We start from the raw sequence: 22,153 nt of genomic DNA on the forward strand, positions 1-22,153 counted from the left end.
AGAATGAGGCATGCGTAGCGCACGACCACAAAAACGTGTACGTTCGAGTAATTCGGAAAGTTGTTCATGGAAACTATAGCGCTAAAAAAAAATGGCTGTGGCTTAGGTAAGGTTAAGCCCAGGATGCGAAGCATACTAGCCTTTATTTTAGTTGTTGAACCACTGTTTAGCCTGGTGAACTGCTGTTGCTTGGCTATATTTGGTTCGGCTAGACGAAGAAACAACTCATGCATTACTTCTTCGCCTTCAAGAGTGGAACGCGACAGCGTTCCCGTCGACCCGCCAAGGGGTGTAAGACAATGGGCTACAGGGCAGCGACTACGCGCCCCGCATTGGACGCGGTGAGCGTCGAGCAAAGCAGCGTTCGGCGCGGCAACGAAATGTGCGCCTGAGCAAGAGACGCACGCCTTAGAAACAGCGCGTTTCTAAGGCAACACCGCATTCACTAGAGGCGCTTTTGTACCGCTTTGAAGCGTTGTACTCGTGGCTCAGTGGTAGCGTCTCCGTCCCACACTCCGGAGACCCTGGTTCGATTCCCACCCAGCCCGTCTTGCAAGAGTTGAGCCAAAGCCACTTCTCCTCTGTCGTGACGTCACGGTGTCACGTGATTTCATGGTCACCGCCGCGCCTGAGGAGCTGGGTTGAGCCCTCGTAATATGCTTCGCATAAAAAATAAAGAAACGCGTGCGAAGGTAGGGGAAACGAACACTACTGCTGTTTTTTGTCCGTCTTTGTAAACATCATTGCACTGTTTTCTTTTGTTGGCTATGCAAGATTAATTGGCCAACAGTTTGTTTTCTTAATGTGGTAAGGCGCCTGCTTCAAACGAAAATCGCTCCCAGGCAACGGTAAAATGGCTTGACCTTAGACCATTTCGTGAGTCAACGATACTCTGGCCGTGGTCACATCCATAGTTGGTGCAGGAAGCCGTTTGTCCACTAGTGCAGTTATTGAAGTGCACCGTACTGGGTGGCCGTTTGTAGCCCCCCTTAGCATCTTCCCGCGTGCACGCAGTATTCCCTCTCTCCCTCTTTGTATTCCCCTATCCTTTAGCCCCTATGTACGGCAGCAAACCGGTCGTTTGTCTGGTTAACCTCGCTCCCTCTCTCTCACAGACACAGTGATAACCCCCTCATGTCAGTAGTATGCATACTGGTGTAAACTCAAATGAACTGATATGATGGACAAGATCACAGTACAGCCCTCAAGAAAAGAAAAAATTACCGACGATTACGTTACTTCCTAATGCGAAATTTGAGCGCAGCAAATAAGCTGTTTCACCTTTTCGATAGATTGAGGCAAAGAAATCGAGCCTCTCGACGGCGGCGATGAGCCTCCGCTTCGGCGGCGCGAACGGCAGGGTCTTCTCGGCGGCGGCGCATAGCCTCTGCTTCGGCGACGCGTACTCCTGGATACTCCTGGCGTACTCTCGACGGCGGCGACGGTAAGCTTCTGCTTCGGCGGCACGCACCTCTGGATTCTGACGGCGACGGCGCTGGGCGTCTGCTCTGGCAGCTCGTTTAGCAGCAGCAGCAGCAGCAGCAGCAGCAGACGGAGGACTTCCATCGGTCGTCTCGCTCATGGCTCAGAAAGAACTGGCAGATAATTTCGCAGCGGCGAACGGCAGCGGCAATTTCGGCTCGGGCGGTGCACATATACAGATCCGCCGCCACCGATCTGGCTCTCTGATTGCCACCGCACAGGGCGAACGGCAGCGGCAATTTCGGCTCGGGCGGTGCACATATACAGATCCGCCGCCACCGATCTGGCTCTCTGATTGCCACCGCACAGGGGTTGCATTGGAGGAGGAGCGAAGAAAGGAATTAAGTTCGAGCCGGCGCTTTGACAACCGGAGACTCGCAGGAAGAGGGGGGAGGGGGGCGGCGTGTACACCCAGCGGCAAACGATGGGGGCAGAAGCGCGCGCAGCAAGCGGACAACACGATAAAGGGAGGAGGGAAGAGATAGCAGCGACTGACTGATGCCGCTGACGCCGATAGTGAGTCAACCCCAGCTGCGGAGTTGGTTTCAGGGACAACGCCGCGGATGCCGACACAAACAATATGATACCCTCGCTTCCGCAGCGCTAAGAACCAGGTCTAGCCGTGGGAAGGTGGTCACGTATTCGTCGACGTGCCGGGGCCTACGTGAAATAACCGGCGCGTCGGCAACTGAAGAGCACCCTATCCGCCACACAAGAACAGGGGGGGGGGGGGGGGACCCTTTCCTCCTCTTTCTGCATGGCGGCGACGGTGTTCTATGCAGTCACGTTATCTTGACTCTCTAGCGGCGTCAGCGGCATCCAGCGGTATCAGTCGGTCGCTGCTAGCGCTGGGGGGATGAAAGGGGGGCGGAGCTGGTTACGAGGCCGACGACAACGCCGACGACGACGCGAAACCCAGGAACGGACGCCAAAGAGCTGCGCTCTAAAAAAAGAACATCCTTCGCAGACGTATGTAGACATGATACACTGATGCATCAAAGACAGCGAAGTTGTGTGAGACAGTTCCCACATTCTTCGTCGTACTAGTGGTCTAGTATTTACTGTATATTCTTACTTATGATTCATCACTCGGTGATACGGCTGCTTCGGGGATACCATGCAAGCTGCTTTGTCAAACCATGCCATCAGGTTTAACTGCGGTAGCCGTTGAATGTCCTGCCTGACGCCCAACCTATAGGAGGCAAACCCCGACGGGAAAAACAAAAACTATGAATTAGTGATAAAAAAAAAACATGCAAGAAAGCTTTGTTTATTCTAGGGATGCATACGCATGGTTAGTTTTATTTTATAATCGGTGGAAATTTCTTTTCGATGCAAAAAAAAAGATGGAAATTCGGAACTCCGACACAAATGGCCCTCAGGGTGGTTTTTTATTGACATTTCATACCGAGCACGCCGCTGCACATCGCCGTGGGTTCTCACAACCACCTCACGACAACTGTCGTGGAAGTACCCTGAACAGTTCGCTGCAAAGTTTCAGCGAGTCAACGGTTCTTCAGAGTCCTCCCTCTAAAACATATTCCTTGATTTCGTATCGTTTGTCAAGAAGTCACAACTGGCCCGTATTCCATACAGTGTCTAACCGTATCCGCCGTCTCCGCGGTTGCCGTACCGTGACTGGGCCAGTCACTGTCATGAGTTGCAAAGGTCCCAACAATGGGAAATGAAAATCTCGGCCCTGCGAAAGTGAATGTCCAGTGAAGCTGTTGCAAAGAAGCACAACTGCTGAAGGGGAATGTGCAATGCTTTATTGCTGAATTCCTCCTCCGGCGCATTATTTAGCAACAGGAGAATGTGGACGTGCGGACTTCCCCTGCGCCGCAATTCCCCGGAACTACGACCAGCGACAGCTCGCCACCGCTGTTCGTAGTGCAGTTTCTTTTGCTGTTGTCGCTCCTTGAATTCACGCTAATCCACGGGCGTCCTAACTCTGCCTTGGCTACCGATAGCGGTGCTGCAACAACAATGAAATCAGTTTCTAGGCTCGTTTTTTTATGTATGAAAGGCTGGTGGCGTCACTCCCCACTTCTCCAGTTGCCGCTGCCGAGGCAGTTTGCGCAGTAGTAATATTTACCAGGAAATTTATTCATGGAGTGCTACGTGCTTCCCATTGGTAGAAAGAGCGCATTATAATCAATTATATGGTTTGGATGCTTGCTTTGTGCTTGTTTTGTATTGAAACAAATACTGTGCTGTATGTTGTATGCGAGATTCCAAAAAATGTATGCATTTTTGACGTCAATCGCTGGAAGGTTATTTTTTTATTCTGTGAGGACGATCCCGCGAGAAATCCCGACGAACTAGAGGCTAAGAGCTTTGCTGTAAAAATAAGGATAAAAGCTCTCTGTTCAGGGAAGCTTTCTGAATACACGCACCCTAGTTTATTGGCACTTTCTCGCGGTTCGGTCGTAGCGGTCACTAGCACTCTCCCCAGCATCGATACGAAGGAGAACAATGGAATGCCTCTTTTGTCCAGGCCGTCACGACGGTTTGGAAAAAATAAAAAAGAAACAAAAGGAAATTAAAAAAAAGAAAAACCGTAGAGTATGTATCACTCTGCGAAACCTTTCGGGAAACATTGACCTCAAAATGCACTGGAGCCTAATGCGGCGACGAGTAAAAGCGCATTTTGGCTACTGGATGGATACACAATCCACCGAGGCCGACAGAATGCCCTGGTTTCGCATTATTCCCCTTGTGCTCCCCGATATATATCTTACTTGTGCGTGCTGCCACGTATTCCGTTCTGCTAACTTTGTTTGCCGTAGACATGCTGGGATAGCCCTACAGTTATTTATTTTTTGCTTTCATCGCATTTTGCGTTTCTTGGGAACAAAGAAGCCACGTGCTTTGTTCAACGGTCTTTGTTGTTCAAAGTGCAATCGTTCATCTCGTCGTATACGAGTTTCGACAGAATAGTGCGGCTTCCAAGTGCATTGGGCGGACAGTAGCGCTATGTTGCAGACGCTCTTAGTTGTTGCCTGCTTTTTTTTTTTGTCTTTTTCATCGTACAGTAGCTATTTCAGAAATCACATAAAAACAATGCCGCTTTATTTATGTTTTTGAAGATATAAACCTACTAAAGAACGGAAATAACCTTCTTTCTATGACATTTATGTCGTCAGTATGAACATACCTTAAGAGCACATGGCAGGTTCAACGCCCCTGTCTAAGTTCGCCGGAGAGAATATCACAATTCACCTTGTTCAGTATAACTGCATTTTAACCACTTATGGAAGAGAGTGCCTACAGGTGACATAACCACAAAAAAAAACAATTATTTTTCGTGCTGAGTCTCGGAATTGAGTATGAAGTTTCCGGTTGTTTAAATGCCTTCGCCCAAGGCTGAATGGCAGACAGTAAGTGTCCTTTGTTGTACATGTAGATGCACTGGTTTAGAGCAGCAACGCAGGACAAGAAAGAAGACGCTCGGCACGTGGCTCGCTTTCTTTTGAAAAAAAAAAGCGGTCAGAGGAGACAGACCGATACAATATGTGTGGCTGCAGGAGTGCCGCACACGTGATGTGAAGCGAATGTACAGTGCGGTCGACTGTTAAAGGGAACACTCTAACGTGCGGTTCTCACTCTGCTGGTGCGGCAGTTGCGTGTTCGTGCTGAAGCTACGTCAATGCCCTGCACCACTGTGTAGAATGGTGCCAGGGCCACCAACCAGAAGTCAACTGCTGCAAAGCGGGGTTGTACACTTGCCAGATGGGAAACATTGCACGGGATTGACATTCATGTGTTCCCTAAAACAGTGGACCGCACTGTACACGTACCGTTGGGATTTGACGGGAGCTGTCAGCGGAAATGATAAACGTAGCCATGGCTTGCTTGGAGTGAAAACCACATACAGTTTTCTTCGAGGTGTTTTCTCCCTATTGCTGAAAAAAGTATACGCAAACTGCTTGTGTTTTCCTTTTCCTTGATTATGCCTATCCTCGATGTGTTTTGCGAACTTAGATAGCAAAGTAAACGTTTTCTTTTTGAGTGTTTATGTCTAATATCGTTTTTCGTTGTTTGGAGTGAAGTAGTTCCTGCCTGGGCACCACGTGGGGCCCCATGTTGGTGCGCGATTTTGCTGTCTTCGGTAAATTCGCGCTTGAAGTGCGGCCAAAGACAAGTTGAGACCGCGAAGGCGACGGAGGAGGAATTTTTTCGTTTCACTTGTGTGCGTACAAACATGTGAGCGCTCAAGCAAGTCGGCAATCTGTCTTTTTCTTCGCATATACGATGCGAGAAATGCGAAGTCGTTGTCTTCGCGTGCTCGTGACAGTATCTTACCGTCAAGCATGCAAAACATTCATGATTCCTGTAGCTTAGTGTCGGAAAGTGTACCTTATGAAGAGGCGCTTCCAAATATCTAAGTTGTGACGTTGGAAGATATACGTGTGCAGATAAAATTATTCCTGTCTGCCCTTCTTTTTTTGACGAGTTCAATTCGTAGCCGCACATCTGCCAAATAAGCGCGACTGCGAAAGTATGCCGACGTCCTCGTACTGTGCGAGACACGGTAGCTGCTTATCACTGAATCTGAGAATTCTTTCCGTGGGTTCCTAGGCACGAAGACGAGAAAAGCCTAATGCAATGAAAGTAGTGTCTCCACACGGCATTACGAAATCTTTGAAGGGGCGGAAACAAGCACTCTGCGGCCGCTGACTAAGCAGAAGCTACAAGAATTTTTTTTTTCTCTTTGCGAAGCTTTTAGGGAGCAAGGATGCAGAGGTTAAACGTGCTTCTGGGTATAGTCACGTCTTTGTTCCGCACAGCCCTGTACAGCCCTGTACCTTTAGTAGCCTCAACTCCAGCCGAAAAACACGGCCTCGAAGCTCGCATGGCATGCGAGGGTAAAAAATGTGCAACGATGGAAAGTAGGTCAGCTTTGCGAAACAAGGTCATTTTTTTTTTTAAGCTTTCGAGTTAGTGGCGCCACCGTTTTCGTTCCAACTCGCTTCGGAGGGTGAAGAAAATGTGTAGACTCCTCTACACGTCTTTTTATTTATTTTTTGTCGAAGCACTGTGAAAGGAAGGAAGGAAAAAGTGGAGAAGGAAAGGTAGGGAGGTTAACCAGTATGGCTTAACCGGTTTGCTACCCTACACATGGGAGAGGGATGGGGGAGATTAAAGATGGGGAAGGGGGAGAGGGAGAGAGAGCACATATCACAGCACACACACATGGTCCGTTGGAGTCCATCATTCTGGCATGGTACGCGACGTCACTCTCACAGCCGCTTGTCCAATCCCGTCTCTTTCAAAAACCGAAGTAGTGCCTTTGTCGCCTTCACCTGCGATATCTTCTGTCGGCGGCATGTGAAAATCGTGTCGAGCGACAATGGTCTACTGTCAAGGCGCGCTAGAACAGATGCCAGGGACTGTCGCTGAACGTTATAGTCAGGACAGTCGCACAGAACATGTTCCAGCGTCTCCTCGCAAAGGCAGGCATTACAGAGATCGTTGTCGGCCATTCCAATGCGGAAGGAGTAAGATTTGGTGAAAGCCACCCCCAGCCATAAGCGATAAAGCAGGGTCGCCTCTCTTCGACGCAGTCCAGTTGGCATATAGAGATGCATCAAAGAGGGCAGGTGGTATTGACGGTTGCTCTGGGTGGTCTGGCTGTTTGGTGTGCACCATAGAGATAGCGTGATCTCATGTGCAAGCACTCGAAGTCTGCTAGCTGCGTCGGATCGTGAAAGCGGTATGGCCTCTTCTTGTGCGTCCTCAAGAGCTGCCCGAGCGGCATTATCGGCGTCTTCATTTCCAGTGACGCCGCAGTGACTTGGCAGCCACTGAAACGTCACATGGTGTCCTTTCTCCTGTGATGTGTGGAGTAGGCATCTAATATCGAATACCAGCTGTTCGAATGGCCCGCGATGCAGAGCTGATAGTACAGATTGTAGGGCTGCCTTTGAATCGCTGAAGATTGACCATTGCCGAGGTGGCTCCCGATTGACGACACGAAGTGCAGCGCGAAGAGCAGCTAGTTCAGCAGATGTCGATGTTGTTGGGTGGTCAGTCCTAAAGCTGATGGTAATAGCTTTTGCTGGGACAACCACAGCACCGGACGAACACTGGATGTTTGTGGAACCATCGGTATAAATGTGTTCCCTGTCCGCGTACCTCTCGTGCAGAAGAAGCAGAGACAGTTGTTTGAGCACAGGCGACGACAGTTCAGACTTTTTTCCGATTCCTGGTACACTGAGATGGACTGTAGGGCTGATAAGACACCAAGGGGGTATAGATGGTTTAGATGCAGCGGTGAAGCCCGATGGCAGTTTGTCGTTGTATTTGATGATAGTTTTAGCGAATGATGATTGGTGCCTGTCCGAAGGTAGTGCTGCAAGGTGGTGATAGGTGGCACGCGCAAAATGTCTGATGTGCGTTCTCAGGGCTTCCACCGTAATGTGAGTTCGCATTGGATGGTCCCGAGCAATCGCAATAGTTGCCTCTGTTGAGGTGCATCTGGGCAAACCAAGGCAGACTCTGAGTGCTTGAGCTTGTGCTGCCTGCAGAACACGAATATTTGTCTTGCAGGTGTTGGTCAATACAGGTAGACTATATCTTAGAAAACCGAGAAAGAGAGCTCTGTAGAGTTTAAGCATTGCGTCTACTGACATCCCCCACGTCTTTCCTGCCAAGTATTGAAACAACTGGGAAGTTGCTGTCAGGCGCCGTTTCATGTAGGCCACGTGCGGGCTCCAACAGAGGTCTCGGTCAATTATTACGCCAAGGAATCTGTGGGTTCGGACATAGGAAATAGTCCGCCCATTGATTGAGATGATATAAGGCGTCATCGGTTTGCGAGTAAATGCTACTAGTGCGCATTTTTCTGGTGATATGCTGAGTCCCTGTTTACACAAGTAGTTCGCTGTCAAAGTGGCCGCTCTTTGAAGTCGCGCACGTATCTGAGGACGTGTGACTGCCGAAGTCCAGACACAGATGTCGTCAGCGTATATTGAAATTTTGATGGTAGTTGGCAAGTACTCAGCAAGTCCAACAAGAGCGAGGTTGAATAGCGTCGGGCTGAGAGCACCGCCTTGAGGAACGCCCCTGCTGGTATAGCGTCGCGTAGTTGGGCCATCGTCAGTTAACACAAAGAATGATCTTGCAGATAGGTAGCTTGCAATCCACAAAAAAACTCGACCACCTAGGCCAACCGTCGCAAGGGCGTCGAGAATGGCCTCATGTAATACGTTGTCGTATGCCCCTTTCACATCTAGGAATAAAGCTGCAGATAAACGCTTACGGGACTTTTCGTGCTGGACATAGGAAACGAGATCAACTACATTGTCGATAGAAGAGCGGTCACGTCGGAAACCAGCCATGGAAATCGGATAAATCTTGTAGTATTCAAGGTACCATTCCAGGCGGCCAAGGATCATCCGTTCCATTATCTTTCCTACACAGCTGGCCAGCGCTATTGGGCGGTAAGAGGTGAGCTCTAATGGGGATTTGCCCTGCTTTAAGAGTGGCACCAGGCGGCTTACTTTCCATTCGTCAGGAACATTTCCCTCCTGCCATGAGGAGTTGTAAAGGCCCAACAACTCTATCCGTGCGGACTCTCCGAGATAGCACAAGGCCCGGTATGATATACCATCCGGACCCGGAGATGATGAGCGCCTGCAGAGAGCTAGAGCCGCTTCGAGCTCCTCCATTGTAAAAGGAAGGTCCATGCGGCCATCACGTGAATTGGGGACGTCAGCTCGGGCTGGAGGATCTGGACGAGTAGCTTGGTCTGCGATCCGCGCACAAAAGTCTTCTGCGACATTGATGTCTTGCCGCCCTTGGAAAAGCGCTAGCGCCTTGAATGGGAAACGCCGTTCCGGAAGGCAACGCAGACCTTGCACCGTTTTCCATATGTGAGACAGTGGCTTGCGGGGGTCGAGTTTCTGGCAAAACGTTGCCCAACGTTCCGACGCTAATCTATCCATACGACGCTGAATCTTCTTTTGCATCCTCCTGGCTGCCCTAAGGTCATGAATTGATTTTGTACGCCGATATCGACGTTCCGCCCGGCGACGAAGCGCTCGAAGGCGCTCTAATTCTATGTCGAAGTCATTCCGCGTGGAAGAGGTCGTCATCATGCGAGTGGCGTTTTGCATCGTCATTTTAATCGTTTGCTCTAACCCTGATGGTAGGCCCTCGCGGCAGGCATCTTCCATCTCAGATTTGAAGTTGGCCCATTGAATCGTCCGAATGGTATTCCGTAAGCCTGATCTAGACGACAAGCCTTTGATGTTCAGATAGGTGGGAATGTGGTCACTCCCATGTGTCTCAATGTCTGGACACCACTTCACACATCTGGCGAGAGAGTTGGAGACGAAAGCAAGGTCGAGGCAGCTGCCGTATGTCACGCCGCGAAGAAAGGTGGGGCTACCATCGTTCAGGAGAGTAAGGCCATAGTTGTGGGCGATGCTTGCTAATCTTCGTCCTCTTGCATTTGTCCGTGTACTTCCCCATGCTGGATGGTGTGCATTGAAATCTCCTATGATGACCCATGGGGCGGGACAAACACTCAAGATATCCGCAAATCTTTTGGTATCGAAATTGCAGGAAGGCGATATATACACGCCTATGAGAGTAAACAAGAGTTTGTTCCTTTTAACTGTGATGCATATATATTGATTGTCGTCGTGGGGAGCAATTGGTTGCAAAACATAGGTGAGTTCACGACGAACAAAAATGACGATTTTGCTGCATGCACCATTTGTTGATGACATGATAAATTCGTATCCTGACAGTCTTATTGATTTCGACAAGTTGGGCTCACAAATGACGATGAGGGGAAACAGATTGGTGTACACAAACTGCCGAAAATCTGAAATTCGTGATTTTAGCCCTCTGGCGTTCCATTGGATGATGGACGCAGCCTTGACTTCTTTCCGGAAGGATGGGGTATGGGTAGCCATCTTTCTAGTTGAGGGATGCAAGCACTGGGCCTAAGGCGTCCAGCACTTTAAGTGCGTTTTGAGCACAGGGTGTCCCGATGTCCACTAAAATTGCTCGAATGGCCTCCATGAGAGAACGTAGCACCGAGATGACTTGGCGGTCTGTTTTAGGTGAATCGTCCATGGCCGGAGAAGGATCAGGTGGGACCCCGATCTTCTGAGGTTCCTTCGCAAGGGAGCGGCTTGGTAGCGTAGGCCATTCCTCTGAAGATAGAGTCTTTTCTGCTTCCTTCGTGGAAGTGGTGGGCCTTGTCGCGGCGTGACTAACTGGCACCGCAGTGGAGTGGGTACTGTCACTTCGCGCATGCGCCTTCTTCGAAGACGTACGATGGCGCCTACGTCGTCGCCGACGCCGGACTACTTCGGCTGCCTCCCTGTGGGCAGAATTGTCTCTGGCCATTTGCTTAAGAACCGCGCGCTCCCTCTTGATGCGGGGACAGTCCTTCGAGGAGGCCGCGTGAGGGCCGCTACAGTTGACGCACTTCAGGACCGTGGCACCGCAGGTTTGTTCTGCATGAGGTTCAGCGCAACGGGGACACAGTAGCGAGTTGGGACACACGCCTTTGACGTGTCCTAGCCTGAAACACTGATGGCATTGAAGCGGCTTCTGGATGAATGGTCGAACCGGATGACGGAAATGTCCGACTTTAACGTGGGATGGGACACAATCCCCCTTGAATATTACTTTTACGCAGCGCGTATTCCCAAGACGGCGCACTTGCGTAATGATCGTGCCTTCGTATGCCGGCTTGATGAGGCTAGGTAAGTCATCATTGGGAATGGCAATGTCAATGTCGTAAATCACACCGGCTATGGATGTGTCGTCGATCGGGATAAAGGGGCGCATTTTGATTCCGTCTAGCTCTGTGATTTCTTGGAGTTTTCCAAGCGCACTCGCGTTGTACACGTCTATGGCGAGTATATTCTTGCGTGGATTTATTCTTATGTCTTTAATTTGATCCGGCACCGCACATTCCAAAAAAAATGGATAGGGCTTGCCTGTTCAGCAATCGTAGGTTGCTTGACGGTTCTGTCGGCATAAAGATGATGACGTGTGGCCAGCGCGCAGGCCTTGTCTTCACAGTCGTTGTGCTCGCAGGAGTTGACGGCGCTGTGTTGGCGATTTTTCTCCTCGCCCTCTTACTCCGGACGGGTATGAAGCCGTCGTCGGATGAGTCGTCTTCCGACATAGAATACAGCTCGGTGTCTTCGGTGTCACTGGGGGAGCCAACTCGCTTCCTTGCGGTTGACGGCCGTGATGACTTCTGGCCAGGCGGGTCTCTGGCATGCTCCGCGTCCATGGCCGCAAGACGGGGAGGCGAGGCACCTCGAATAGCGAAGATTTCACCCAAAAATTCACAGAGCACAGAAACAAGCGTTCTGCCAAGAAGACACTTCGTCGTCTTCTGTGAAAGGCTGTGAAGGCTGTGTCGTCTTCTGTGAAGCACTGTGAAAGGAGAGCGACAGGAGCTATGGGGCTTCTAGAGAGCGCCTCTATCGACTAAAAATCCCCCCCCCCCCCAAAAAAAAAAGATCCCCAAAAGGGACACGTATCCGGGAACCCCGTGAATAGCTTGTTCCGTGCTTCTTCACCACACAGTGCACGCGGGTCGTCAACATAGATTTAATTTCCGGTTGCCCAGCACTTTAAAACTGCAGCACAGTTACGCTTCTTCGGTGACTATCGGCTTCTGTGCCGCGTAAAGTTTGACGTACCGGCTCGAACTTAGTCTCGAACTTAAAGGAGAGTGGTCTAATGGTTTTCATTACGCTAACAGACACGCCGCTTTTTTTTACACTTCGCAGCAAGCACATTAACACAACGTGCCGTCCCAGTGGTCTGACTTCGAAGCTGGTTGATATGTTGCACTACCTAACTTGCGAGCAAAAAAAAAAAAGTTTTCTTTGATAAGGTGTAACGGTTGTCATCGTGAGCGTGTGTAGTGATTTAGCTCACTACGCCACACACACACACACACACACACACACACACACACACACACATATATATATATATATATATATATATATATATATATATATATATATATATATATATATATCTTTCAGACACTTTTCTCCTTCCTCAGTGCAGGGGAGCCGACCAGATATATTTTCTCTTTAAGCTCGCTGTTTTTTCTTTGACCTCTGAGTTTTAACTAACTTACTTTATAACTACGCCGACCTGACGTGCTGCTAGACTGTTGTTTTGGTGGTGAAAAGAAGCAATGCGTCAGACATGCCACTGCCAGCTCTAAGAAAATTTTTTCCTTAGAAAGGCTCACTTCCATACTACATAGGCGAACTTCGTTTCCTGCTACCTGCTGGGCTTGTAATCAATGCAGAACTACGAATGGGGACGTGGTCTGCTAGCGACGTCGGGTAATGGTTAGTTGTACACTTTATAGCAAAAGAACATGCAACGCCGAAATTTCTTTCCCATGGATATGGCGGAGAGCCTTACGCGAGCGTATGGAAGACGATTCGTTTTTTTTTTATTCCTCTTCAGTCTCATTACGGTGTTCTTTTAAAGTTAGGGAAACTCAAAATTAATCTGACAGTGGGCGCCGCTATTAATGAGGCTTCACGTGTTGTCGGAGTCTTTTGCTTTCGCCATATTTCTTTCTATTTTCACACTTTGCTGTTTTTCCTTTTTGTGCGTCGGTACTCTGTTTAATTCTAATAGCACCGTTAATTTTCCAGCCTGTCTCTGTGTCATTTCATCTTAACAGAGAGCCCGCCTACTTTAGGCTTCTATTATCTTTCTAGCCTCCTTTGCATGAGAACATGGCTAATAAAAAGCAACGTATTGTTTGCTTAGTGGAGACATAAAGCGAGAAAAGAAAATCCTGAGGTCTTACGTGCCAGAAGCCGCGATCTCATTAGAAGGTAAGCCGCAGGCGGCGTGGGGGGGGGGGGGGAGGGAGCACTCCTAATTAATTTCGACCTCTCTGGGTTCTTGACGCTGTGCAAACATAATTCGCGGTACAAGAGCCTTCCTGCCTTTCGCCGCCATCGAAATGCAGCTGCGACCCGCGGGGAATTGAACCCGCGTCCTCACGCCTAAAAACCCTGTGCAGCATCCGCTAAACTACCAAATTTGGTTGTGGGGAAACAAAGCGGCAAAGTACGTGTATACCCCGTTTTAAAGCTAAAAATGGGCGTCCGTGTCTTTTTTGCTGTGTTTTCCTTTCTTCCTTGCTTTTCTCTTTGTTATAGCGTGCTTGTGTGCGTAGCTTTTCCAGGTGGACGCAATGTGTTCCAAGCCTTACACACTTGTTGACACCATGTGAAGAGTATAACGCGGCTACGAGACTGCAAGACTAATACCCTAACAATATGGAATGGGCTCGGAGCAGCGCATCCTTAATTTGGGAGATTCGCTACACGCGAATAGCGCCTGCGCTACCTCTTTCTACTTTTTTTTTCTATTCGAGATTGTATAAGGAAAACATGAGTCTTTAGCACAAAAACAAATATGATATTTTCTTGCGCTGGATGTTTCAGAACCTTGAGTAGACGCTGTCGGCTTTTCGCAAGCGCTCTGCACGGGAATTGAAGCCGCTGGCAAATCGATAGCGTCTATCACCTCGCCCATTGTCGGATTTGGACGGTATAAATTATGCATGTCGCAAGCTTCTTCCGGTCGGTACGGCCAGAGCTCCCAGCCTCGAACTCCAATTAGACCCGGGTTCGTTCACGCAGCCACGTGAACATTGTGTTCGGGAACGTCGTATTCAGGGCGTTGTTCAATTCACGCAGAGTTCAGAAGGTGAAAGGGACTTTCTGCTCTGTTGCTAACCGAACGAACGTACAGTTATTTAGTGCTGGCAGATATGGAGAACGCTAAACACTGTAGAGACTTGCGGAGCAGTCAAGTCATGTTGCTTATATGCAATAACGTTGTTAATCTTCCTGCCTTCCTGCCTTTCTTTTTTCTTTTTGTTAGCGTGCGTGCTCTGCCGATGCAATACAACTTCGTCTAAGTTGCTGCGTAACGATCCTCCTAAATGCACTGGATTTTTCGATTGCTTCCCCAGTGCCCAGCAACCTCTTCCTTCTGCTCTGATTGCTTCACCCCATTTAAGAACGCTTAGGCGGCCACCGTTTGTAGATCAGAATTTGCAGCACTTCTAGGGGGCGGCCATCTTTTGCAGGTGGCTCTGGAAATCAAGCAGAGAGTGAAAGAAGAAATGCGATACCCGCGCAGTGTGTTCATGTCGCATGCTTTGTCGCTAATGTGCATTGGCGAGGCTTTGGCGTCAGCTTGTCGGTTATCATGTTGCTAGCCCTGGGCGGGCAAGACCGACAGCTGGCGACTGGCGTCGAGCTTAAGCGCACTCGCTCTAAGCTGGTACGCAAGAGAAACAGATGCTGATCTACGTGCCGACCACGTAGGAGCACTAGAGAAGGCAAAAGGAAAAAAAAATGGAATACGGTTAAACTCGCTTGTGGAGCACGAGCCAGGCTCTTACAAAGTTCTTCTTTGTCAGTGGGCAAATACGCTCTCGGTTTGTTAGAAAACTAACGAGGGAATGAAACTGAATAATATAAAAGGGCAGAAAGACCGAGACGAAAATTATTTTCTACAACGCATGTTCGGCAGGATGCTGACATCGGGCGCCAGGTGTGAGCGGCGCGCGCCGTCCACGTCATACACCGTGCTGCAAATCGGACGTGCGTTATATGCGCGTACGTCAATACGTAGAAGTAATTATGCGCTGACCTTACAAGCAACGCTTGAGCTAAACTGTGTGATAAATTCTCGGGAAAGCTGGCGACCCTCCCTTTTAAAGCCTCGCGTCGGATTTCGCGAACACGATTTAGTCACATGCACAGCTGAGTATCGGTAGAACTTTGCGTATTCTTTATCCTTGTTTTTTTTGACACTATAGTGCAAGCCAGGGTCATTGCATTCGTAATTATGGACAGCTGTAGCGAAGCGCACTTATGCTAATGGGCGCTCAAGGGAAGGCACGCGCAATCCGGGCTCTCCTGCTTTAGCAGAAATACCACCTGTATAAACGACCGGGAGAGATTAGCTTGCGCTGCTCTCTGTGCAACAGAGCCACGTGTACCGATCAATGTACGGTGCGTCGAATTCATAGTGGCGTCCCCGTTAGCTCCTCGTTTCCTGAAGTACGCATGTGACATGTAATGGTGATCTGAAATACATCGGGAACGCATAATGTTCCCTCCAACGCCAGAGTAAGTTCTCAGGAATCTCACTCTTACTATTAAAAATATTATTGTTATTAGGAATTGACAAGAGGGCCAGCGGCAGTATTTCTTGGCTTATTGTTTTGTTAACGTTGTGGCAGTCAACCAAGAACGAAAATTTGGGGCTCCTTTGATCATGACCAGTCTGTGACGGCAAGATATTTCTTTCTCTCCTTGAATTGGTATTTCGTGTGTGAAAAATTTGGAAGTGTGAAAAGCACGAAAGCTTTATTTGCGTAATTTCTTCGATACTGGTGGAATTTTTTTTTAAAATTGAAGTGACGTTTATTGAATGTGTAAAATACGTGTACGCTTTAGGAGAAGGCCAACAAACCAAAGTGCATGTCTCCCTACAAACAGTCATACCATTTAACACTCACAAGCAACGCCACTTTGCAACATAGTGAACATAATGCAGTGATATCTTAATGTGCAACACTTTCTAAAGACGTTGATTCAATAATACTATCAAAGTGCACTTAAAATGTATGCATCTAACATTTTTGGTTAAGCAGAAAGCATTGTATAACACGCATTTTATTTTCCTAAAGGAGTGTATTCGTGAATAGGTTTTTGATTCCGTTTGTAATGTTAAGGAAAAATTGAATAAAATGAAATTCAATTAGGGCGTGCAAACGCGTGATTTTCTTTCTTTTGTCATTTTGTACTGGAGCTTCTGGTATTTACGAGCTTAATGCGCCTACCCACTCTTAATGGCTTGCTGAGGCTGCCCTCACTAATTTCATCGCCGTGAAAAAAAGAAAAGAAAGAAATTAATGCGCGTGGAAAACATCAGTCGAAAACATTACACTAAAGGGACTCTAATGCTTTCGCGTTCCCGCACGTAAGCAGCATTAAATGTCACGGCCGAAATTTTATTTCGCCTGTCTCGCTATACGCTACCATTCTTTGAAAAACGATTCCTAGTGCTGTGCTTTACGCTTAGCTCGTCGAATGTGCATCACTTGGCGCACCGTTTCTTTGGTTTACCCCTGTCTTTGTCATGGTGCACCAGATGTGGTCTCCCTTCACTTCTAATCTAACTCCAGTGTTAACCGGACGCTCGGACTCACGAACGGTATCACACGTATCAAGTAAGCAAGCGTTAAATTAGACATTAAATTCGAGGCTACATTTAGATTTCGCTTTCTTTTGAGGTGAGAAAATTTTGAGGATTTTTTCAGGTGCTCTTAGGTTGCTTTCATCCAATAGTCGTTTTTGATTAGATTACAAAATTTCGCTATTCCAACACTCCTAGTTTTACACAAAGCGGTGGCCTTCGACGGCCTAAGGCAAGTCCAGCACAGGGCTCTTGACCTAAAAGCCTTCCTTTTTATTGCGCAGTGAAAACACCCATCTGTCGCTACAAATTTGATTGTCTGTATGCTGCAATGCTGCGTCTTGTTCCTTGTCAAATGATCTTGCATCCTCTGTTCTTGGGTCGCGGTCTGACTCTACAACTGAAAGAGCGACTACGAAAACAGTGTCACAGTTCCTGCATAACAGCAAACTCCAGTAAGGCCGCCATCTACTGCGTACCTAAGCATTCACCGCCTCTCTTCGCCACAATTAATCTTCCCAATACTTTGACTACAGTTCTTTTTTTATCAATGCAGAGCAGCAGACTAAAGCGCACCAGCTGAGATCCTCTTCGCTATTTTTCTTGTTAATAAAATATAAATCGCTATCTTGCACCCGTAAGTAAGAATAAAATGAGATTTTGTTTCGCGTACCTCGTGTCAACAAATTCGTTTTCTTTTTCGTCGCATGTTTCAACTTAGAAGATAATTTTCCAATGGGATTGGATTGGACAAACTTTAATAAATGTCCTGCAGGGCGCACGTCAGCGCGCAGTGCGTGTCTCCCACGCAGGGACTGACAGGGAGTACCTGTCGGTCCCTGCGCGAGCCTTCTGGACGGCCCATTGCTGGTCAATGTGCTCACAATGTTTAGAAGCTCTCGCATGCATATATTTGAACATATTCACAGCCTCGTGTGTAAAGTATATTTCCTTTTCTCGCCGGTACGTGCTTTCTATTTTTTCCTCGTTTGTCGTGATTTCTTTAGTCTGTCTCTTTCGCTCTCAAATATCCCACATTTAACCTGCACTTCTAGCGCTACTTTAATGCACACTGGTATCGTGTAGTAAAAAAAAAAAGTCAGACTCGTGTTCGAGTTGCATTTCAGAATTTTAAACAGCTGTCTTCTTTCGTTGTCACGAAGTACACCCGCCGTGTTCTCGCAGGCCGCCGTGCGTGGAAGACTGCGGCGATGAGGAGCCCCTGCGCGACGAGATCCCAACTGCCGCGACCACGGCCGCAACAGCCGGCTCGCCGACCCGCTGCTGTGCCGAGCTGTTCGAGGACCTCTGCCTGGGCCGCCTGAGCACCAGCAGCAGCGGCAGCGGCGCAGGCGGCTCTCCCACGGCGCAGCTGAGGCACCGCTACCCGTGGGAAGGAGTGGGCGAGGACCCGGTACGTGAGGCTGCCCTCGCTCCTGCCGTCATGCCGGCGCAGAGGCAGCCCCGCTTCTCGACGACCTCCTCCTCGTCGGCCGCCTCGACGCCTGATGAAAGCAGCAGTGGCGCCGCATCGTCCTTGTCGGTTGCCGAAGAGATCGAAAGGTAAGCGGTGCAGGAAGCAGACGGCGCCTTTTACCGGCCAAGGGAATGGGGAAGGGGGGCGTCCACGAGCTCGCTGCTTGATTTGTAATGAAGCAGTCGGGAAGAGTCCTAAATATTGATTTGACTTGACTTATCCTTGTTGGTTGGTGTCACGTCACTAGTCGTGCCTTTAACAAGGATTAAAAGGCCTGCTACACAGTTGCAACAATTTTGGTGAGAATGAGACAGGAAATGTGCGGACACCGCCGGTTGCGGGTCCTGATGGGCAGTTCCATTGCCTGCGAGCAGATGACTCTGCCAAGGTTCAAGATAGAGCCGCTTCCGTGAACTCGTCGTCCTGGAGACCGACGCGAACTTGCGGAGGCGGCTCTAACCTTGAGTCGTCATGCATTCAGGCCAGCGTTGGAATATGGAACCGCTTGTTAGGAAGCTTGACATCAGCTTATACTCGGGGTCTTCGCAAACATGTTGTACGACAAAACTACCAGCAGGATGACATGCTGGTCTAGTGAATCCCTGTTGTAGCTTCGTGAAGTGATTTGTAATGAAGCAGTCGGGAAGAGTCCTAAATATTGATTTGACTTGACTTATCCTTGTTGGTTGGTGTAAGGGTAATCAGCTTGAAATAGCATGTATATTAACGGCCATCCAGTACACTTTCGCTATGTGTGTCTGATAGCGGCGCGCAATTCCACAACTGTAACGTCAGCCAAAGTCACGTAATCGTGAATTAAAGAAGGCGTATCTAGAAGAGAGCGTGAGAATGCGCCCCGCTGTTTCTGTACCGCAGTTTGCGTGTACCGGGAGCATTATAAATGTCGACTCCCCGCCTTTCACATTTCAATTCGACTGTGTTCTGTCGTGGTCCTCATATTTATTATCCTTATCGTTTCAATTACGTACCTGTGATAGCAAATTATACTTGTGTCTACACTAGCTCACGTTAACTCGTTTCTCTGGTTTCCTTGTTTTCTAGGGGCTGTCGCATGTTTTTTCTTAAATCTTTGCTTGGCTTAAGTAGTACATGATAATCTGCATAAAACAGACTACGTGATGGTCTAGGCGAGGTGACATCTCTCTTGGACTCATCATCTACGCCAGCAGAGCTTGTATTGGATATGGTTTGCTACAATACGTCTATGTGGGGCCCTCTCGGCTCACCGGCTGTCGCTGTTGCCATGGCAGCGTGTGTCTCTTGGAGTATCATGACTCTCTTGGAGTCATCATCTACGCCAGCCGAGCTTGTATGGGATATGGTTTGCAACAATACGTCTGTGTGGGGCCCTCTCAGCTCACAAGCTGTCGCTGTTGCCATGCCAGCCTGTGTCTCTTGGAGGATCATGACTCTCTTGGAGTCATCATCTACGCCAGCAGAGCTTGTATGGAATATGGTTTGTTACAATACGTTATGTGGGGCCCTGTCGGTTCACAGGCTGTCGCTGTCGCCATGCCGGCGTGTGTCGAGCCCGTTCCTGGCGGCGCCCGAGTTGGTGCCGCCGGAGGTCTTCTTGCCGACTTCGTCGTCGCCGCGGCAGCAGCAGCAGCAGCGGTCGCCGTCGCCGCAGCGTCTGCCCAACCCCGACAGCCCTCCGCCGGAGGCGTCCGCCATCGGAGACCTGCAGCGAAGGCGCCGACTGCCGCGCATCACCTACTCCATGTCCCAGGTGAGGCCGCAAAGCTCCTTACTCGCGCTGCAGGGCATTCGGCCCTTATGCAACCTTATACAGTTTGGTCCTTGTACAACCCTTATACAGATTAGCTTCAGACAGCTGAATGACAGCAGCCTAACGTATCGGCGGAGCACTTGCTTGGACTTGACAGATCTCTAGGCGCTTTGCTGCGTGCATACATAGTGTTCCCTCTGTCCCGCTTTCCTCTTTCTGTTTCCCCTTTCCCTTCCGCCAGTGTAGGGTAGCGAACCGGACGCTCGTCTGACTGACTCCCCTGCCTTTCCCCTCCCTCCCTCCCTCCCTCCCTCCCTCCCTCCCTCCCTCCCTCCCTCTCTCTCTCTCTCTCTCTCTCTCTCTCTTTACAACGCGACATCGCGACATCGCGACACCGCGTTTACGAAAGTCCTTGGGAGCATGGCTGCGAAATAGGAACATGGACTAAAATGATAACTAAATTCTGTGGTTTTTGCATGCTAAACCAGCGATCTGATTACGAAGCTTGCCGTAGTGGTGCACTCAGGAATTATTTTGGCCACCTGGGTTTTTTTTTTTACTTACACCCAACGCACGGCACCACGAGCGCCTCTGCATTTCGCCCCCATCTGAATGCGGTTACCGCGGCTGGAATTTGATGCACCCGATCTCGTGCTTAGTAGCACAACACAAACGCAACTAAGTAACGAAGGCGGGTAGAAAATACACGGATAGAAAGATAATGTCAATTTAAGCCGCAAGACTATCGCGTATTATTCCTGCCTAGTGAGCTGGCACGTTTACATGCAGTCACACTTCATCCTGCGGGAGTCACGTCTACACTACGAATGAAGTAGGTTTCTCAAGAGTGTGTGTTTTCACATTGTAACGACGATTAGCACTTTCTATATGAAGTAATTGTAATACCGCACAGACTTGAAGGAGTAGAATATATTTAATTAAATCTGCAGTTAGCACTCGAATGAGCACATCTTACAGGGCCGAAACGTACATGGATAACCGCTGAACTAGGCATCAGGTTACAGCATGCTGCAGATATGTTGTGCTCGATTCCTTCTCCATCCTGGCGTACTTTTCGGGACAGCAAGGAATTATCGCAAGGCTGATTAAGGTCACTTAAGAGAGCGTCTGAAACCATACCGACGATTTCGCACATTATTTATGGAATTCCTTTAGTGATCTTTAGATGTCTCTTTTTCGTCATCACTTGACTGCATGACGTGTGCGAAGGAAACCCATGCGTCAGTTGATGAACCACCGCTAAAATGACGAAAACATACTATTACTGGAAAGTGCACGTATACAATGAAGCGGTTTACGCGAGATCGGCAACATACGGCTTATGTGGAGCACCTTAGCGAGGACTTGACTAAGAGTTTCCACCTGCCAACGACTTTTGAGAGCGCACATAAAATTTAAGTAAATCAAAGAAAGGCCCTTCGCAAGTACAGTCTGCGGGAAGTGTATGTGTAGAGAGTCGCAGACTCTTTACAACCTCCAAACGCAAATCCTTTGTTCCGTTTGTCCTCGACGCAGGACTCGCATCTCGTGGGTCCTGGCCCTGAGCGGGCACTGTATCCGGCACTCCCTTATTCGCCGTTCAGCTCGCCTTCGTCTTCGCCTCGGCTCGGCCGTAGTATACGTGAGTCACGCAGGGTCTCCATCGAGGCCCACAAGGGTTACACGCAGCTCAACCAGTACAGGCTCAAGGAGGAGATCGGACAGGTAAGCTGGACCTATATACGTGTGGCTGCATACTATGCCGATCGTTACAAAGAAAAACTTTAGCTAGTATTGGAAGACGAGAAGCCGCGATTAAATGAATGCTGAGTTCGACTGTAGCTGTAATTTGTGCGTCTACAATAGCAAAACGGTAACCTTTACTGGTTCCACATAAGACGCAAGAACGCAATCCACATAAAACGCAAGAACGAAAGACTGCTAGTGAAGTTGCCCTCGTGTTCCTGCTATAGCCATAACGTCAAGAATTCTGTGAGCGGCTCGTCGATTTCAGTTAGTTGAATATTGCTAGAGACGAATAACATTGCATTCTGAAGGAATTGGAAAGTGATCTAAGCTGGTTATGACGCTCTCCAGCACCGAAAAGGACAACATATCGGACACAAGAGAGCAGACACACACGGCTCTATTTACATGGCCTGGTCTTTTAATTTTCTTGTTCTAATTACTGTTTTCTC

At 48.9% G+C, this 22,153-nt stretch overlaps 1 protein-coding gene across 4 annotated transcripts in view; it reads left to right on the forward strand.

The window, feature by feature from the left end:
• Positions 1–22,153, forward strand: part of LOC135917828 (calcium/calmodulin-dependent protein kinase kinase 1) — a 276,923-nt gene that overhangs the window by 210,064 nt on the left and 44,706 nt on the right. For all 4 annotated transcript variants that reach the window (XM_065451429.1, XM_065451430.1, XM_070533881.1 and 1 more), the window contains exons 3-5: positions 17,914–18,291; positions 19,724–19,955; positions 21,492–21,680. In XM_065451429.1, the coding sequence (XP_065307501.1) occupies positions 17,914–18,291; positions 19,724–19,955; positions 21,492–21,680 (799 nt within the window). The remainder of the gene's footprint in view (positions 1–17,913; positions 18,292–19,723; positions 19,956–21,491; positions 21,681–22,153) is intronic.

Source organism: Dermacentor albipictus, chromosome 2 (genome assembly GCF_038994185.2).
Source record: "Dermacentor albipictus isolate Rhodes 1998 colony chromosome 2, USDA_Dalb.pri_finalv2, whole genome shotgun sequence".
NCBI lineage: Eukaryota > Metazoa > Arthropoda > Arachnida > Ixodida > Ixodidae > Dermacentor > Dermacentor albipictus.